The 20,000-nt window shown below is 48.5% G+C and overlaps 1 protein-coding gene across 1 annotated transcript; it reads left to right on the top strand.

The window, feature by feature from the left end:
• The first annotated feature begins 176 nt into the window (after positions 1 to 176).
• Positions 177 to 8,459, top strand: LOC119391223 (uncharacterized). The gene is given in 3 exon segments (XM_049414626.1): positions 177 to 1,617; positions 3,099 to 5,887; positions 5,889 to 8,459. Coding segments are annotated over 3 exon segments (6,435 nt in total). The 3' UTR covers positions 8,094 to 8,459.
• The last annotated feature ends 11,541 nt before the right edge of the window (positions 8,460 to 20,000 follow it).

Genomic DNA, 20,000 nt, shown 5'->3' on the forward strand with positions numbered 1-20,000 from the left:
TCAGTAAAGGTACTGGCCGCCCTGATGACCTTTATGGTGCGCTTGAAACAACAGCTGACAAAGCGAGTGATCTCCCTTCTTACCCACTCACTTCTGAAGACGCACACGAGCTAAAGACAGACGTTAACGCAATCCCAAAATTATCAGCCCAGAAAGGGGACTCTTCATTTCCTGCAATGCTACAAAATGAAGCGGTGGATACGATGTTCTCGGAGAAGAAATCCATCGTCGAATCACTTGATTCTAAACCTGATATCTCCGAAGGAACATCGTTGTCGGCTGCACAAGTAAGCCTGCCATCTGAAAAGATAGCGTCTGGCGATTCCATAGCAGACAAAGCGACTGAAGCCGAACATTTACGCAAGATCGATAAACTCAGTCACCAGGAAATTGAAACGGACGCTGCTATCAGCGAAGAGCACCTGCAAAGTGATAAAGTGCCGGAAACAGAAGACGCCAAAGGAAGCGATGAACATAAAATTTCTTCTATTGTTTCACAAGACAGAGACCGAGATAGCCGCGAGGCATTACAAGGAGCAGCCCTAAAAAGCGGAGATAAAGCCGACTCTTTAAAAGCGCATGAAGAATCAGTGCTGCGTGCTGAAAGCGAGATTATATCGGAACAATCAGATGATCAACTCAAAATACACGCGTCACCTGCACATCGTGACCAAGAAGACCACGCAGGCAAGGAGCTGCCAGCAGACACAAGTTGTGTACCGCCAGCCGATGGCAGCTTGGACAAGAGTGTCTCACCTAAGCCTTCTTCTACAGGTGAAGTGAAAATGGACGTGACCAAGCAGGAATTCTACCTCTCTCTCGACGCTGCTCCCGGTGCCGTCACGAGTTTGTACAGTAAAGCGAAAGAACTGTTGGAAGAGTGTGTGACTGCCACTGATTCCACTAGCCCTGGAGGCGCGTTATCAACGGGCAGCCCGAAGAGCTCCGTCAGTGAAGACTCGTTTCGCAGTGTCGTACAAAAAGATGACTCAAGAGACATCCTTGCTAAGGAGGAGCAGTGCGACGACAAAACTTGCGATGAAAGCGTTCTTCCAGCTAGTGGTGTTACGACGGGATATGACTTTAGATCGCCTACAGAGGTTCTTAAAAGGGACTTTCTCGAAGAAACGTCGAATACACTTGCTAAAGCGTTGGACGAAACCATGATGTTGCCGTCACCATCACAAGACGAGGAAGGAAGACAGCTTTTGGAAGTCATAAAAAGTCAGTTAGTGCTTGACGAGTCTGTAGATTGTCATGTTACCCCAAAAGAACACGACTTGCCAACGGCAAAAGATATACCACCAGCTGATTCCTCAAAATACGTGCCCAGCGGTACACACGCAGAAAGTGGTGACAAAGGCTTGGACAAGTCACCGGACTCAACAAAGAAACGTGATGAAGCGCTTTCAACCATTCTAGACCAAATTACCAAGGACGATTGGGATGAAGTGACTCACTCTGAACCTGACAAAATACAGGTTTCAGAAGATGCGGTCGAGCTGCAATCCAGGCTGTCCGAAGACAGCACGACAGCGTTTCAACCCCACGACGATGCGCCTCTCGGCTCCGAGGACCAACGCGAACCCTCAGGCTCTGGGCATTTGCTCGTAAAAGGTAACTAAAATTATTAATGCTTAACGCTTTGGCCATATCGTGAAAAAACGTGTGTGTGCGTCTGTAACAACGTGACACAGTAACAAAATGCAGTTGATACAGACAAAGACTAGCCAACTACAGGTGCCGCAACACCGGTGTCCTTATCAACCATATTTTCTTACACGCGAACTGGTTAGCACTGGTTAATGTTCGCTAGGTTTCGCTACCGCATTTACTCGCAGACTACCTCATCTTGACCACCGCATTTAATCGCATACTGCAAGCCCCGGTTAGTACTATAGTTTGAATTTGGTAATGTTGGCTGAATCACGCAGCGGAAAGCTGAATAACGCGTAATGGCACTTTGGCTGAATGATGCATAATGGCGGCTTGCGTTGGTTTATGCTGCGTAAGTTATGGCTGATTGCAGCTAGTGCTGGCTAAGATGAATAGTTTCGACTAGTTTTGGCTAGTATTTGCCTAATGTTGGCGAATGTAGGCTAGTGCGGGTACATAAAGAATGGCACGGCCGCTAGGCTGAGTTGGTCATACTTGGCGCATTATGACTTGTTAGCAACTGAAATAATGACACGTTTTTTTACGCAGAATGGTAGACAACGTCCTTGACTTCAATTAGAATGCTTTCTTAAAATTAAAAATGGCCTTTTGAGAGAACTATTTTCAAACTTCGACGTTCTTGGTAAACCCCATACGTTTCAGCAAAACTTTCTAAGTATAACAATGCGCGCTAAAGTAAGAAAACGGTTTTAAAGGAAAGGTCAAATACCAAAGTAATTATATACCAAGTTTTGCTATCCTCAGTTTAGCTTATCTACAGCAATAAATGACGGAAATACAGGTATTTTGTTCCATTTGCCATGCTTATGATTTCTTTATTAATAATGCCTTCGACAGCAAAGGAAATAAAATACTCATAAGATTGTATTTCACTTGTTCTCTGATAGGAACGAATCTTGTAATCAAGAATTGCACCGTTTCTATCGCTAGGTGCGCTGAAAGTTCAGAAATTGAGACATTGGCAGAAAGGTTTTATTGCGGCCGCAGTTTGTATATATTTTTAGGTGAACAAAATTTTTTCACATAACTAGCTTCCAAATCATGGTCCTGGGTCTAAAACCTGCGCCTTGAGTAAATTTCATAAAATCGGGAATGGTGACCGGGACCTCGCTTTCGTTCTTATCTGGAAACACTCAGTGGTACTTGTTTAGGAAATATCTGCGTTGCCATTGACCGACCCTTTGAAAGATATGCTTCAAGAAGCCCTGATAGCTGAGCTTACTACGAAAAAGTGATACATAAGGTTCGTTGTGAAAACTAACTGAAAAATCGAAGTGCTTCATGACTGGTAACCAGAAAAAATTGGCTGATAGTTTTGCACAAGCCAACGAACACCTTCTCATTCATTCGCTGAAAACACGAACAGAATTATAGGATTGGTGGCCAACCATGCTCATCGATTACGTTGTTCTTTTTTTCAGGTGCTCCTGAAGAAGAAAAGAGTGTTCCTGTCCCCAGTGAGCTGTCCACTGCACTACACAAGCCAGAGAGTCCATCAGCACACATGGAAGTTTCGGAAGAGATAAGGCCAGAAACATCGCTGCTTCAAGAAAGTGGATCAATCACACGCAAGGACTCGAAAACACAGGAAGATGGCAGCGTCGTGCCTGAATCACATATTTCACAGTCCTCCCCTGCTGACGACAGCCTGAAAAACCTTTCTGAGGAGAGGGTACCTCATTTACCGTCGGACTTGGATACAAGTTCCGCAACGGACCCAAGTTCTTCGCCTGTCCCGCTGAACGAAAGTGCAAGTCACATAGACGTGCCAACTATCAGTGACAGAGAAGAACCTGGAAGTCCATCTGACCTCAAGATTACGCCAGACAAAGGCGTTGTCTGCGATTCACGTCTTTCTTCTGGATCAGAAGGAACAAAAGCACGTGACGAAGCACCACACGCTGAAGCTGATGAAAAAGAAACAGCTTCTAGAGGTTCACCGTCACTGATTCATCAAGAGCAAGAATCCTATGTGCCGGAAGCACCATGGGTACACCATCGCAATTTTCAGGATACTCGATCATCGGAAATTTCAGATCAACCGATGAAGGATCCGAGAGCGACGTGCCCGACGTCTCTTGATGCGCCAGAGCTGGCTCACATGCAGCAGAGAGTGTCTGTTGATTATGACAGCTCAATCACTTCCGTTTCCGATATTGAGTTCGCGGTCGATGCCAAAGCCTTTAGAGCGGTAGCGCCTGACGAGTCTTCCCACGACGATTCTAAGACAGCAGAATGCCCCAAAGGCGAAAAAGACGCGTCTCGTCCCTCCAGTCCAGAAAGCCCGCCCCAGTCCCCAGTCAAAAGGATTGCCGCCGAGCATCCCCGTGCATCTAAAAGAGCTCGCACCACGTCAGAGTCCAAGCACCCTATATCTACGCAGGGCTCCTCAGAAGCCGATATATCCAGCGAAGACGACGACAGTACGCGCAAGGCCACTGCTCATTCTTACACGGATACCCCAATGGATGGTGTAGAGTCGCCGAAATACAGCCCACAGTCAGATTTCAGCTCACTGCCAGGGGGTATTCATCCTGTAAAAGATCAACACCTTGTGGATTCCACTAAAGAAAGCGCTGAACACCATGTAGCACCGCAAGGTGCAGATTACCACGACTCTCGGCATTCTCCATCTGAAGATCAGCCTGGCAGTCTTCCTTATTCTTCTGAAAAGACTGAAGGCTCACCTATCACACATAAGCGAGCACCGTCAGAAGAACGCTATTTCCCTGCTGGTGATTCACCTTCACGGCATGTGCCAGACTCATCGTCCATCAGCAGTCAGCATGATATTGTGCAGGCATCTTTATCACCACTTGAACCAGGGAAAACAGAAATATCAGGTGACAGAGACTCGCGCCGTGATGAGAAAAGCGGCAGCCAATTGAAGAGGCCTTCAATCGAGAGTGAAACGACTTCATCTAGTGATGACGCAGGATCTGGTCGTAGGTCCCTTACTTCCTCCAAAGACAGTGACTTAATGCGTGAATACAGTAAACACCTCGAAACTTCACCTAGTGCTAGGTTTAGTGTCGACTCCACGTGCAGTGTGACATCGGAAGAAAGAAGTTACACAGAACTCGAGAAGCCTTACCAAAAAGAAGATAGCCGAGAGAGCTTTTCCAGCACAGCAAGAGAGTACCCTGACGATTCTTCTAGGTCTGGAAGTTTGTACAGTGACTCTACAGTCGAGCCTTCCAGCACCGTTGATCACCGCGAATCTATATCACCACACGTTAGTTTAGATCAAGTTGAATTGGGCTCCAGCGGCAACGACTTACTTCCTGTAAAGCCAGAGAGACCCACAGAAATCGGAAAGATGGAACAAGGGCCTCAGACTTATGCTGCCATTTCCCCCGGCAAGGAGAGCGCTGTACAAGCCCCGCTTGGCGACGAAAAGGTAACAAAAACGCCAGAGGGTCACATCTCGCCTGCAGCGAAAATTCTTATGACCGAAGACCGACAATCGGTCACTGACGTAGCTCACGGGCACGGCATAGCTTCAGGCCTCTTTGCCGCCTTGAAAACAGAGCTCTGCGTTATAGATTCCCCTGCTATGGAAAATGTTTTAGGCCAGACGGCCAAGGATGTTCACGGTACTACTGATCAGGCCAGTTTCGACACCTCAAGGAAGTCTTCCGAAGAACATCGTGAGCTTGACTGGAAGGAAATGAAGATTCCTGAAACCGAACGGGAAACACCTAAAGAACAAGCACATTCGAGCGATGGAAACGTGGGAGCTGCACATAAGGAATCAAAAGAAACTCATTCTGTGTCGGAAGACGGCAAAGGGCCTCCCGGGCGCAAGGTCTCTGGAGAGGTTACACCTGTCAAGACGCTGAGGTTTCAGCTAGGAGACGACTCTTCAATAGAACCGCTAGCCGACCAGACAGATGCCTCGGCACTCTGCTCGTCGTCAGATGCCGATCACGGTATATCTAAAGAAGTGTTTGAAAGAAAAGTTCGTTTAGAGAAATTTCTTGAAGCTGAATTTCTCGAAGCTATGGCAACAGACGAAGAGGACGAGTCATCGCGCTCGTCTGTGAAGCAATCCACCACTTCGACCACTAGTTCCTCGCATCACAAAGATAGTCATAAGGTTACCGAATCAGAAGACAACAATACTAAAGACGATGTCACTCTGGCATCCGCGCTCTCCTCGGGACTTCCAACGGAGCTTGTGTGTATAGCACAGTCGTCTGTCGATTTACCGAAAGGACATCACTCATATCACCAAATGTGCCGACTCACAAGAAGGGGTATCACCTCCTCAGGCTTCTCCGGTGGACGCAGTAAAGCAAGATGAACCAGCAGCCGTAGCCGCCGGGCTCGCGTCGGGCCTTTCCGTCGAGTTGGTGTGTATGGTTGAATCTGAAGAACTATGCTCCGAGATAAAGCGGGCAGAAGAGGAAGCTATTCATCACGTTATAGAGAAGAAGGCTGATTATGCAGTGGATGATGACGGTGTCGCGATGCAAGCCTACATAGAGCGGCGACTCAGTGACAGTGACCACTTCACAGACAAGAAACAACGCTCCAGCCCTCCGTCCGAAACAGCTTCAGCTTCGCTAGAAGGTATACCAACTCCTGAACGAAAGACTAGTAAAAGTTTTGACGAGCTTCACTTGAATGGCACGTCTCACTCGCCACCTAGCGTCGGTCTCGTTGCCGGCCTTGCGGCTGGACTTGCGACGGAGCTAGTATGCATGCCGCAGTCGGCCGAAGAGCTTTGCATTGATGCTTCAGAATCAAGGTGGCCGCCGGCACAAGGTTCCCGCGTCGAAATCATGCCACCAGAGATGACAGCTTCTATTTATGAAGAGCGACCTGAGCATATAGGGGAGAAACCATGCACGGACACCGACGTTGAGAGCTTAGGACGAGGTACGCCCGAATCACCTGTACTACACCGCACAGGCCAGATACCTGTTCAGCGCGAAGTAATCACGACCGTCACCTCTCGGCGAGTTGTTTATCAAAATGATGGTCCCCCGGATACCTGGCCAACATCGACCTTTTCTGAACCACCTCAACACGACACGGACGACGACTCTAGACGTACAACTGTTACTTACGTCTATAGGACCTACACGTCTGCAGAAGATAATGAGAAAGATGATCCAGTGATTTCTTCTGGTACCGTGCCTTCTCGTCAAGGCGAAGATGGTCTTCCATTTGAGATTCTGCGTTCTACTGCACAAAGGCATGCTCGTGAGGAAGATGGACATGACGAAGGTGATCACGTCACTGGAACATCGTCCAGGAGCTACGTCTACACCGTTTCGTCTGATCATGGCGCTCCTGAAACGTTTATTCATCATACTGATGACACAGGAACATTGCATCATCCTGATTCATCTATTCACAGTATCGCCATGGACGAAGTAGCTCGCATAACTGAAATGGCCGCCGCTGCGGTGTCACAGTCTCCAAATGGCTGGACGGTCGTCCATCGGTCGGCTGACTCATCCTCCCAACGTCCGCTCGAGTTGACCCGTCCTTCAGAGCTGGCGGAGAGAAGGAACGGACATGTCACGCACGTGACGGAGACTCGGCAGATTGTGTACCACCCGAGCAGCAGCGCCGAAATGCGCTTACCGATGGCGTCGTCGGCCGAGGAAACATGTCTTCCCCCGGAAGGTAGCGACCCGAAGACAATCTTGGAGTTCATGGCAGCTCAGACGAAGCAGGCGGCTAAGGAGATGCTAGAGGAGCAGCCGCTGTACGAGGAAGACGAAGAGGCCGCCCAGGAGCAGAGTTCGCTGAGCGACGCCAGCCCCTTGGTGGAGGAGCCCGTGTTTGGCAAGACCCTGCAACCGGACTACCCTGAACTCGTCGAATTGTCGGCCGGAAACACGCCGTCAGAACCGCCGAGTCCGCACTCCGCTGTGAATGACACTCGGGCCAGGCACAACGGGGAGCCCTCCGGCACCACTGCTTCCGTCCAGCGCTTGGTGGTCGTCGAGGAGACGTTGCCCGCGTCCACAATGTCGGGCGGGAGCGAGGCGCGTCGGGTCGTCAGCTACGTCGAAGAGCCCACTACTGTCGTGCGGGAAGAGTGGGTGCTGGAAGGCGGCCGCGGCGAGGCGTCGCACGTCATCTCGCAGTCGTCCATGTTCCAGCACGAAGTACTCACCCGGGAAGAGTTGACGTCTGCTGGCACCACGTCGTCGCCGACCTCTACTGTCGACGATGCCGTCCGCTTCACGACGCACCATCACCTGGAACGCGGCCTCGGGGTGGCTGGCGACGTTGACCAGCCAAGCTCTCTGAAGGCATCCATGGTAGCGGCATATCACGAGCAGCATCGGATCGACGCACAGAGTGCAAGTCGAACTGAAGCACCCCACGATACCGTCAGAGAGCTACAGGCGCCCTTCCACCGAGCGGCAAGCAAACGGCCGGCGCGACGGTGACACTGCCGCGCCGTTCGACATTCGGGACTGGGGCAAACCGCTTGGCCTTCCCGTTCCGCCCGATCCTTCGTCCAAGTCATCCAAGACCAAGAAGCGGGAGCAGCAGCGACACCTCGCGACGCCGCCGATGTCGTGTACGTCGACCTGACCTATGTTCCCCATCACGGCGACCCGGGCTATTGCGACGTGGAGTTCTTCAGCCGCGTGCGAGCTCGCTATTACGTGCTCAGCGGTACCAATCCTAGCCAGCAGGTTCTCGACGCCCTGCTAGAGGCGAAGCGCGGCTGGGGAGAGCCGGACGCCCCGGTCACCGTCATTCCAACCTACGAGACCGATGCGCTCTGCTACTGGATTGCACACAATCAGAAGGCCCTCGAAGAGCACCACATTGACGTGGCTCCCTCGGCTTCGCGATGCACCATCAACCTTCAGGACCACGAGTCGTCCTGCGCCGCATACCGACTGGAGTTCTAAATATTAGGAGCCGTCTTTTTTACACACTTACATCCAAAGTATTCGCTGTTACGTCCAGCTTTCTGCTGGAGGGCAGCACCGGGCCCTCTGCCCTACTGCTATTGGTAGCGGTAGAGTCTCTGTCCAATCAAGCATTTTTTGGTCCGTTTCCTTTCTTATACTGTTTAGACCTCTGTGCATTTTCACGGTGACGGTTTTCAATCGTCGGGCAAGAACGCGAAAGGTCTTTCGCCCCTTTCGGCCGCGAGCTTTCGAAGCGCTAGATCTCTGAATGTGCTCAGCGTCGTACTTGTGATGTGCCCCATGGACAGAGACTGTTTTTGTCGTGTAGAAGAAAAAAGAAGGTGCACTTCTGCTCAACGACTGGAAATCGTCATTGTTGGCTGTATGTTTTAGTAACGAACTGTTGATATGTTCTCGTCATGTTCGTTTTCCAACGTAGGAGTTGAAGTTGAACCAAGGTGACCGCGAGCGCGCGATATATGCATAGTGCACTCAGGCGCTCTCATTTCAGCGTGCGGTCTCTCGCGAGATGGTTTCGTTCAGATTTATTCACTTCTTCGTTCCTGTTTCTTTTCTTTTTAGATATGAACGCTAGTTCACTTTCCGGATACCTTTCTCCCTACCTTAAAGGCAAGTTATGATTTCCAGTAGCGTTTCCTAGTTTTCTTCCCCAACGAACAGAGTCCATTTAGAGGTTAAACGCTCTACAACTTCGACATTGTGTATTACCAACAACTAATCCTATAGGTCTAAACACATCTCTAATAACTTAGACCCCGTCTATAGCAATTTTTTTCGGACGTTCACGCGTGCCACGCTTTGAGAGCGCCCTTTGGGCAGTCGTGCTATGTAATCCCTTTGTAATCCCCTCCCTGACATTCTTGTTTTCTGTGATACGTCTCCTATGCTTCAATCTTTCAAAATATTCCTACTGCTGCGAGATAAGCTTATCAACATACACGAGTCTCTTCGTTTGTCGGTATGTCAGACCCCAATTTTATTTATGAGTCGTTATTTATTGTTTCGCACCCTATCGCGTAGGGTATCTGTACGTCTTAGCGATTACCAAGCCTAGCAGTAAACGTAGCGTTTTTTTCCGACCGTATACTTAAGGAACCTTAGAGGAGAACTCGTCGTTTGCTTAATTTATTTGTTGGTTTTTTTTTACGTTTACCGTATTATACACACACGAATGTTCATACTATACTTCGAACGCCGTGAAGCGCAACTTGAATCTCTCTCGGACACCTCAGAGTAGTCTATAAGGCCCCCCGCTATTGTAGTCCTTTGCAGCTGCGTTTCCCAAACAGAATGAACGCTTGTGCTTAATAGTGTGTCGTCCCTTTTGTTGAGCCAACAGGGACATGGTGGTGCGTCAAGGAGGCTTCCATGAGCGTACGAGGTTATTTACATTCACGCTTATACACACACCTATATACATAAGATATATATATATATACATACATATTATAGGGAGAGTCTGTTCGATACGTGCAATACACATACACAGACACACACGTGCACACATTTGTGACTATCTCGAGTTTTCGCACAGAAAATGTCACCGTGTACACTAATAAAAGTCACAAAAAATAAAAATAGGAAGAAATAAAAAGTTATAAGAATTGTTGCAAGAGATAACAGCGTGTGTGTGAGACAGCCGACGTGGATTATGAACTGATCGAGCGAATATTTTACTCCCGTTTGTCGCCTTGCCAAGTGTGAGAGGTGGCTTTCATCGGGAGATGTTTTCCTTTCCTGTTCTTTTTTTTTTCATGGCCCTCGCGTAAAGACGGAAAACAATGCGTGTAAGAGAGGGCGAGAGAGAAAGAGAAGCCAGGGTAGAGCGAAAGGCTTCCGATTCTTTATTCCTTTTTTAACCGACCTTATTTTCTTTTTTCGGTTTCTCTAGGATCCTTGTAATACGTTAGACTAATGATCGTGGCAGACCGACTCGCGCCCTCGACCTTGCGTGTTGTAGCCTGTGCGGCCGTGCGCAGTTTGCGCAGTAAAGTGGAGTTGCTAAAATTTTCACGTCCACCTAATTCCTTACAACAGCCACAACTTCGCAGGCTCATGGTGTCTCCATACACGATCGACATACGCGGGTCAGGAGAGCATGCTCCTTCGTGGTCGACGAACGGCGGTCGCACAACGTTCCTCATCATGAGCATTCCAGTGATATGAGCTTATCAAAACAGAGAGAGTCCGTGCAATAGTGCACCGTCACGGCGCGCAGTGGTGTGGGAAATTGGCGCTGTTCGTTGAACGAGCGGACAATGTGATATTGCGGCGCCTACCTTCTATCGGTACTTGGGAAAGGGTTGTTTAAAGGAGGCTCGGGTTTAAAGATTTTAAAAGGGCCGTTTAGCTATCGCCTTTGATATTTTTTTTTTGCTGAACCTGTGAAGCTGTCTTGTAGTTTCGTTTCTGGTATTACGTGTAGTTACATTCTTTAGTTGTTTGGCTGGCTTATTACTCTCTCGCGTTACTTCTTTTTCCTTCTTCCATTTATTGCGCAGCTCGAAGCACTTATAACTTGAGCTTGCACACTCAAATACCTTCGGTATTTTTTCCCGAAGAACACGGGTGCAACTGGCCCGAAGAAGCAGCGTAGTTAATATCAGCTGCAGTATTTATTGACACCGTTGTCAGCGCATGAATCTTGCCGTTTGCGTCATTTTTCTCTCCTGATGCGAATGACAGTTAGGATGCCTGTGTCAGCTTCTTTAAATGTCGCTGTTGTCGCTTTATATATATATATATATATATATATATATATATATATATATATATATATATATATATATATATATATATATATATATATATATATATATATATATATATATATATCGTGTGTAGGTCCGGTCCGCGTACGCTCCGTTTCGCTTTACGCAACTGTTGAACAAAAAAAAAGTCTCGTTTCTCGAACGCAGATGCATCATCGCCTTCACCGCTTGCCGCCAGTCTCTGAGCACCGCTTACAGCGCTTCACCGTAACAACTATCTCGGAGGCCTAGCACTGATCGTATATAGCGTAATGTGTGTGTACGTGATTATTTAAATTATACATAATTAGTGGCGCAGCTTGTAAAGAGTGAGAAAATGGGAAACCCACTACACTTGTCCCTGAACACGTATGAGCGAAGTCGTATACACAAAGCGCGGACGGTGGAGAGAGTTCATATAGAATAATCGTGCAACAGTACGCGAGCCAGTGACGGAAGAGATCACATTTACGTTCTTGTTTTTTTTTTGTTTCTTCTGTGCTTCTCTATCGCCCCCGCATTGTTCTTGTTTTGGCAAAGAAACGTCGTCTAGTCATTCACTTGTGTACGTTATGACAGTGTAGAGCGTGTTTCTTTTTTTATTTCTTTCTTCCGGTATAAGCAGGGTCTATCGCTTTGAAGGAGTCGTGTTAGGAATTTTTTCTATATACATAGGAGGCTGAAAGAGTCGACCACTTTGCATATAATGCGAGCGTTTGAAATGCCTCTGAAATCCGCGCCAACCGGTGTACGGGAGTACGTATTGGTTCATGTATGCTGCCATTGATTTGGTCCTGACGAAGTATCCGTTTCTTTCAAAACCCCGTGTAGGTGCCAAGCGAATAATCGCTCTAGTACAGTCTATCACGTGATCGACAGCGAGAAACAGTGGTGGATCTTGCAAGGGTTCTTGCCACGACAGCTTAAACACTGATTCGCACAGGATGAGTCGCCATGCAGGTGCACTTGCTGACGGCATACTTCATCGAAGTTCTCTACACTCTTGGCTTTCATTTATTCGCCGACACGTCCGGAAAACTGGTCAGGAACGTGTATTCCTCTAAATTTATCGCACTTGTCACTGCATAGCAGGGGTGGCACAATACCTAAAGCTTCAAAGGTTAACCTTTCCTCTTCCAAGTGAGCTCAGACGAGACAAATAGAATAAGCACAGCTCTTCATCCGCTCACCAAGCGAAGCCTAATAATTGTCGAAACGTTATTTGAAACATTCGAAACTGTTTAATGTGCAAATGTCGCTTAATGTCGCCAAGTGCTGCTGCTCGCAGAGTAGCGTTAATAAGCAAATTCAACAGCCCTGACGTTCCGCAATGGCAAACCGTGTTGAGGCAATCGTCGCAAAAGAAAATTGACGATTCTGCAGTCGATGTCGTCGACACGTGGCATTAGTTTTAATAACAGTTCCCGTTGACTAGTCTCTTCTTTAATAACATTATCTGCCTGACGTCTGCGCACGATGTATAAGTTCGATTTGATGTCTGTGGCGGCTCGTTCAGGGTGCATCTGAATATGGGAAAGCTGTCTAGTCACGTGATACCCAAATGCACTTGGAGGGCGTGTGCGAAGAGCGGTTCGAATATGGCGTTTGCTCGTTAGCCTTTTGCTTAAGGCTTCGTGGAGTCCGTACCGAACGACCGAGCTCGTGAAATGAAATTCTGCTTATTTCAGCTTGTCTGGGCTCGGACACATTTTGCTCCAATGGCTATACGCCGAGCCGTTCAGTTCAAACCGCTTTTCGCACACTTTCTGGTGGCCGTCCTAATTCCGTTATTTCACTTGAACCTTCTGTGTTAATATACTGTGATTGTTCGGCGCTGCTCTCCTGTCATTACGTTCTGTTACGGGCCATCGAAATTTCCCAGCTCTCGTCTGTCGTAAGGCCTCCCTACTATAAATGCGCGAAAAAAAGTAAAAAAAAAACTTCGAAGAAACCATACAGCCAACATTCTATCTTCTACACGTTCCTCTGCAGTTCTTTTTTTTTCTTTTTATTCGACGATGTCCCTTAATGGGACGAACTATAGTGGCGAACTTGTATAGCGTTTTGAGCGACACTGCCTCGTCGCATCGCGTGTGTGCTAGTGGAAGAGAACGAGAGAAATAGAGAGAGCGTGTGTGTGTGTGACAGCGAGGTTGTTTTTCTAGGCAATTGACGCTCATCATTGTCGTTTTTCTTAATTTTACATCTAATTGCGGCTGAGCACTTTCCTTGCACAGGGGCCAGGGTCACGCAACTGTATATCGCCGCCTCTTCGCGTTTTACGTTAACGACAATGCCGTTCACGTTTGTTTTTTTTTGTTTTTTTTACACAAGTGTATGTAACACGCCTGAAGGCTGAGAGAGATAAGACGTGGGAGAGGAGGAAGAGACCAAATGGAAGGGTGTAAGAGCCGTGGAAAGGGCGCGTGGGTGAGAGTAAGAAAGAGAAAGAGTGAGGAGGAGGAGGAGGAGAGTCTTGTTTTTTGTACGATGCCGCATTGCGTTTGTAGTGCACACTCCGTGATGATTGTCGCTATCGTTGCAGCTGCTGCGTTGTTGAGGCGGCGCTCGTTTGCGTTCACCGTGTACACTTGCCAATCTGTACGTGTGCGTGCATAATGTGTGTGTGTTAAAAACTGCCGCGGCGGCCGCCGATTGCCCTCCCCCCTGGTGGCCGCCCGGCAAGGTCGCTTGTGACCGGTGAACCGGCGCTACTTATGGCTAATAAAGCTGTGCAGCACTTCGACTTCTGTTCTAAGCGTGATTCTTTTTTGGTTCCCTGCATGCGGATGACTCTTAAAGGAGGCGCATGCATGTGTGTCCCATAGTATGCATGGTTCAATGCGCGGCCAAGTTTTGATCGGACTAGAAAACACGCGTTCAGTTATGGAGTCACACCAGCCATGGCCCCTGTTCATTGCATTTCACTTATTGCGCCCTCAGGGCCGATTCGTTACTAAGGAGAGTAATATCAAACACTAATACAACATGGGTAAACATAAGAAAACGAAGAACAACAACAAGAAGGACGTAAGGCAAACTACTTAGTTATTGTTAGTTAAGGGTCGCAGGTTTACTGTCACGCAGTCTTTGTCAAAAGTTTCGATGGCTTGACAACTAAGCGGATGTCCGTTACAGTGCTGCTGGGGAACTCCTGCAGAGCTTCAAAGCTAGGAAGAATCATGAACTCAGAATCTCAACCGCGCAGTTGTTTCTAAACTTTTGACGAAGGTTGAATACCTGCAAGGAAGCAATGAATTTATATGCCTCTCATGCTCAGTATGCCCTTACGCCTCTCAGCAGCAGTAAGCGGTGTTCGCCTGCCTCTAAACTCAGATGTCAACAAATGTGGAACGGCATAGTGGCACCCTTTCAAGCGCAGAAGCTTCATGAATGAGCCACGCAGAATATTTGTAGCAACTGGCGACGTTGTTTCCTCTAAGTGTCCTTTACGTCGGATCCCACGGCTTTAGACAGCAAATCGTGCCCGCGAACAACACGTTGTATGACTACACGGGCCGCGCTTGGCATGGCTGGTCTATGCGCGAACTAGCCGGAAACGTAAGGAAAACATGGTACAGCAAGGGCGCAAAGACTTGTATGCTAGGAAAATGAGCACTGGGCGACAGCGCCTTGCAACGGCTATCTCGGTAAGTCCAAAGGTACACCAAAGTGTGCCGGAAACTGAACACCTGTCAAGAGTGAAGGCACAGGAACTTCCTCGGTTCAATTCCGAACGGTTCTTCATCAGGTTCGTGCAGTGGAACCAGATAATCGTTCTACGTGTATCACGTGGTGATGAGTGTAACCGCAAAGAAATATCAAACAGCTACGCGGTGCGTCAGGAACTGAAATTCAAAGAAAGGCATGAAAGATCGTGACCTGTTTTTTTTTCATTTGTGACGACAATCGGATGTGTTCGTACAGGCTTTCCAGCAAAGTACACATTGGGTATGCATACCCGGATACACAACACATGTTCTCAGCAGGCCCGACCGAACTGCGATGCCGTACATCGTTTTAAGTACTTAAAACAAGTGCGATAAGTACAAATACGTCAAGAACGAGAAGCATCGTTATAGTGCTACTTGTACAAGAACAGATTACTGTCGAGGGTTCTAACCCTCGCTCAGTTTCTTTTCGACAACCGGCCAATCTTCCGATGTTAAAATGGCGGATGCACCACGGAGATCCTGAGCCCGTACAATGAAACTACTTTATGTATTTAATAAAAACGTCGCGCGTAACAGCCGATCTGGGCGATAACGGCCACCTGGCAGCTTCCAAGCCACATCAGCGACAGAAGGAAAAGAGAATGTAAAATAATGCCTTGAGGAGTGCTGCTTGTTGGGCGAGTTGCAGTTGCGTAGCAGCAGGGTTGCGCTTAAGGAGGACATGGACAAAGGGGACAAAGTAAGGCACGCAGGAACGCCCGTTTGTCTAGAAGGACCGATAGCTGAGCTAGTTAAAAGGAATTCATCATAAAAGAAGGTACGGCGCCCAAACCGAAACGGAAAAGAACAAGACGACACAAACGGCTGTTTGATATCCTGTGTGCCTTACTCTGTCATATATCATTCATATCGTTATTGTCCAAACAAGCCTAATCCCCCCTTTGCGAGGGGCTGAGCGACAGGAGCGATGGGAGGCTGCTCTGCGCAGCTCGCAGCCGGAAGACGAACTCCAGATCATACGCTGGGCCATAGGGGTCACCGAAGCACCAGGACTTCCGGCCACCTAGAGCGGCCTGAGGGCCCAACGTCTTCCTTTTCCCTGAACCCATCCCCCCCCCCTCACCTGGCCCATTCCATGGCGTCAATAAAGTTATTTCTTCTTCTTCTTCCTGCTCCTCTGATTCCTGAGAATCGGTAAACTAATGGCTTTCATATCCTCCTCCTTCATTGTCCGTGTCTTCCTTAAGCACAGCCCTACCGATATGTAAAATGGTGAGCGTACGAAAGTGAGACCCCGCAGCACAATTTTGCACCCTGCGGAATTCCGTACAGCAGATTAAACAATTATGACGTGACTGCTATTGAGCCAATCACAGAGGGAACAGCTACCACATCTTCAGAGGTGACAAGATGGAGGACGTCGGCTGCAAGCGGATTTTGCCTTGCAAGATATTCCGGCCATCGCCCTTCCAGGGTGGCTCCTTTCCGGAGATGGGGTAAAACTGGGCACGTTGATTGACGTCCATTTTTTAAAGCACCGCAGCAGGGACGGTAACACAAAGCAGATAAGCACACCGGACAGTAGTCGCGTGACAAAGTGGCTCGGTCGTTGTGTTATGCGATGTTTCGCTATTTTTCGCGCGCATTGAGAGCATGTCCTGCTTAGTTCATTGCTGAGTGTTCCCGTGTCGCGCTGAGCTCCTTCCGAGAAATTCGAGAATCTTGTATACCCTTTAAAGACACAGCGCAGACGGGCGGCCCGCGCAGAGCTACTGAACTCTTGACGAGCCTGCGGCCTGTCAGCAATAAAGTGGATGCTTGGGCGTGTTGGTACGACATAGCGGAAACAAAAACAGCGCAAAAGGCGGAGCACAAGAAAAAGGAAGACACAAACAACAGCGCTGACTTACAACAAAGGTTCATTGCCCTGACAGGCAAGGAAATTGATACTCTCTCAGATGGATGTACGCGCAATGTGCATGGTTAGCTGTGATGATACTGATAGTTTGTTCATTTTATCTTTGTTTATTACTGTTCCTTCTCTCTTTCGTTTAGGACTGCGCAAGTATATATTGCGCGGTGTTGACGAATAAACATTTGTTGTAAGTCAGCGCTGTGGTTTGTGTCTTCCTCTTTCGTGTGCTCCATCTTTCGCGCTGTTTTGTTTCCGTTATGTCAGCTATAAGCCACATAGCGCTTCGCCGGGCCTCCCACTCTGACACGACGCACTGGGACGATAATGTCCGTCCCTACTAATCATGGGCCGTATCATATAAATACTTCAGGAGCAGTCGAGACACCTTCCGGGCTTTTGCTTTTTTCAAGTTCGCTGTACACGCGGAAACACCATATCATTCACTCTGCCCTGTGCAGAGCCCATATGCTGGAGTGCCTGAAACAAACAGGCGACATACAATATTCCATTCTTCCAAAGACAACCCGCCGTAAGTGTCACGCATTTAAAGAAACAAGAACTCACTCGTCGCTTGAAATGGAAAGCGAAGGCACACTGGCGCAGTTGGTACCCACTTTCAATATCGATTGCGTTTTTATCGTTTCGCTTGCGATTCTGTCTTCGCATTTCGCGATTATGCGCGCTTTATAAAACGCTCGGCCGCGCAAGGCTTGATACACAGGGAAGCTGACCGATTTGATGGCGTTTCTTGGCTCGCATACGCGCTGTGTTCCACTCACGGTGATCGGCAGTATCTTCTCGTCGTGTTTTGTTCGCTCTTTACCCGGCCGCGTGTTCTGGATCTGCTCGTCACTGCCGTTGCCGTTCTCGTACAGCGACCAGCCTCGCTTCACGATGCGCTGCTGCTTCTTCGGGAGTACCATCGCGGTGGAAAGAAACGCGAACAGCGGAAAACGTAGCTCTCGGCCCAGTCCAGCTCCGACGTACCTTGACTGTCGCTGGGAGAATACGTGCTGTCATCCTCAACTCAAGCAATTGCACGCCTTCTGTGTCTCTGCGTGAGCTCTAACCAGCAAACCGCCCTACCCACACCATTTCTAATGTGCACCAGTATGCAGCCACCTTCCGTCTGTGATCCAATATGTTCCGGTTTGTAATGACGATTCGCACAATGTGATGCAGAGGGGACAGTCAGAAGTAGACACACAGAGAACACTGACTTAAACAAAGCATTCATCGAAATAGGCCGATTAACCAATACACATACAGGCATACAGTAACATAGCAATAGAACAAAGAATATAACAAAGAACTTGCCAAGCTTACGAACACCTGAACGGGATGCTAAAATGAAGCATTAAAGAAACATGGCTGATCTCTATATCATAGGAATCGGTATAACATGAAAGTGAAACGTATCTTCACAGACGTAGTTGAGTGATTGCTGTGCATTCTTTCGCCACAAGCGCGAAGGAATGAATGCTACAGCAACAAATTGTAATGTCACGCGAAGAACGGCAAGCAGCTCGAAACTTGCAACGCGCTGCTCAAGCAGAAAGGGCGCACGGAACGGACATACACAGGATGAGCGCGAACTAACTGTCACAGTTGTAACTTATTTCTGTGTGAGCAGCGCGCTCCTTTCGCAAAAGCAGCCGCTGCAGTGAGCGAAGTGACCTTCGTGCTGTCAGCGCAAACTTACGGTGAGAGCACAAGATGTATACACACACCACCGCCATCATGAGATAAGCCGCGCACGAGCGCCCACGCCCTGTGGTGGCGCGAGCTCATCAGCGTGGGGCGACGACCTTGAAAGCGCGCTCTTCTAAAATCCCTGCATTTTTCAAAAGTAGCGAAAGGTCTTGATCCAGCCGCCGCGTCCTGCGATAGGCCGGTTGGCGGCACGTGACCTTTTCGCCTACGCGCCCCGCCCAAAGGGTCCAGCGGCGGCAGTGCTGTGCCGGCGATAGGTACGGATCACTGCAGTGTTTTCAAGCGTGTAGTTAGGCGATTTAGCAAGTAGAGAGTACTTCACGCGCCTCTGTCGCGTTGTTGTTGCAAACTAGAACCGTTTATGTACCTGCAGTTGAGTGGACGCAGGAATTTAATGTTTGGAGCGTGACGTGCTAGTATGTCGGGTCTCTATGCCTTCGGTTGCCTCACCGCGCGGAGGAGGAAAAAAAAAGCTTTTCTTTTTTTTCGTTCCTCGCGGTGACAAAAATATATGCTGATGGAAGGTATGGCTCAACAAAATCAGTCGCAAGAAATTTGTGCCCACAGAAAACAGCCGGCTATACGAAGTGAGTGATTTTGTAATTGCTATAGTTTCAAGCAAAAAGCACGCCGGGCCGGCGTGCTTTCGTTCGTGCATATGCATGATGAACACCATCTCAGCAACGCTATTATTGCTTCGGCGTTCTTTATGCCGTAGATATGTGCGTAGTAGTCAATGCAGAGTCACACCCTGTATCTCTAACATTAAATAGCTCGAACCCAATAATACAGCTGCATTTGTTTTTCTCAGCGGCGTGGCTTCAACACTACAAGCTCACAGGGAAATGACCCTTTGGGATTAGTTTTACAGCGAAAGCTGTTATGAGATCATTTCACCGGCCGTTTTTGGCGCCGTAGTTGTCCGCCGCCGCCGCCGCCGCCGGTGTCCGTAACCAGTATCGCTCGAAATAAGAAAACAAACGAAATAAGAAAAAAATTCCAGGATGGAACGAGGCTCGAACCTGGGCCCTCTGCGTGTGAGCCCAGTATTCAACCTCTGAGCCATGCCGGTGCTTGAAACAGCTTTGCAAAAAGGTCCTATACAGGCTCCATGTCGGGAAGGAACCACATTAGCATATGCAATATAGCGTGGTAGAAGAGTAAAATAAGCACCAAGCGTCGCACAACGCGAATTCTGTAACCAGACGTCACACAATGCGAATTGCGCAACGAGTAGGTTGTTGAATGCTTCCAACCCATTACAAAGGGCTCTGCGATAATTCTTCGTCGTCATCAGGCACAGCATCAACAAAGTGCGCATAATGCCTTACATGCGTTTAGCAGGTACCACGGCTCT

This window comes from Rhipicephalus sanguineus, chromosome 4, assembly GCF_013339695.2.
Source record: "Rhipicephalus sanguineus isolate Rsan-2018 chromosome 4, BIME_Rsan_1.4, whole genome shotgun sequence".
Classification (NCBI taxonomy): domain Eukaryota; kingdom Metazoa; phylum Arthropoda; class Arachnida; order Ixodida; family Ixodidae; genus Rhipicephalus; species Rhipicephalus sanguineus.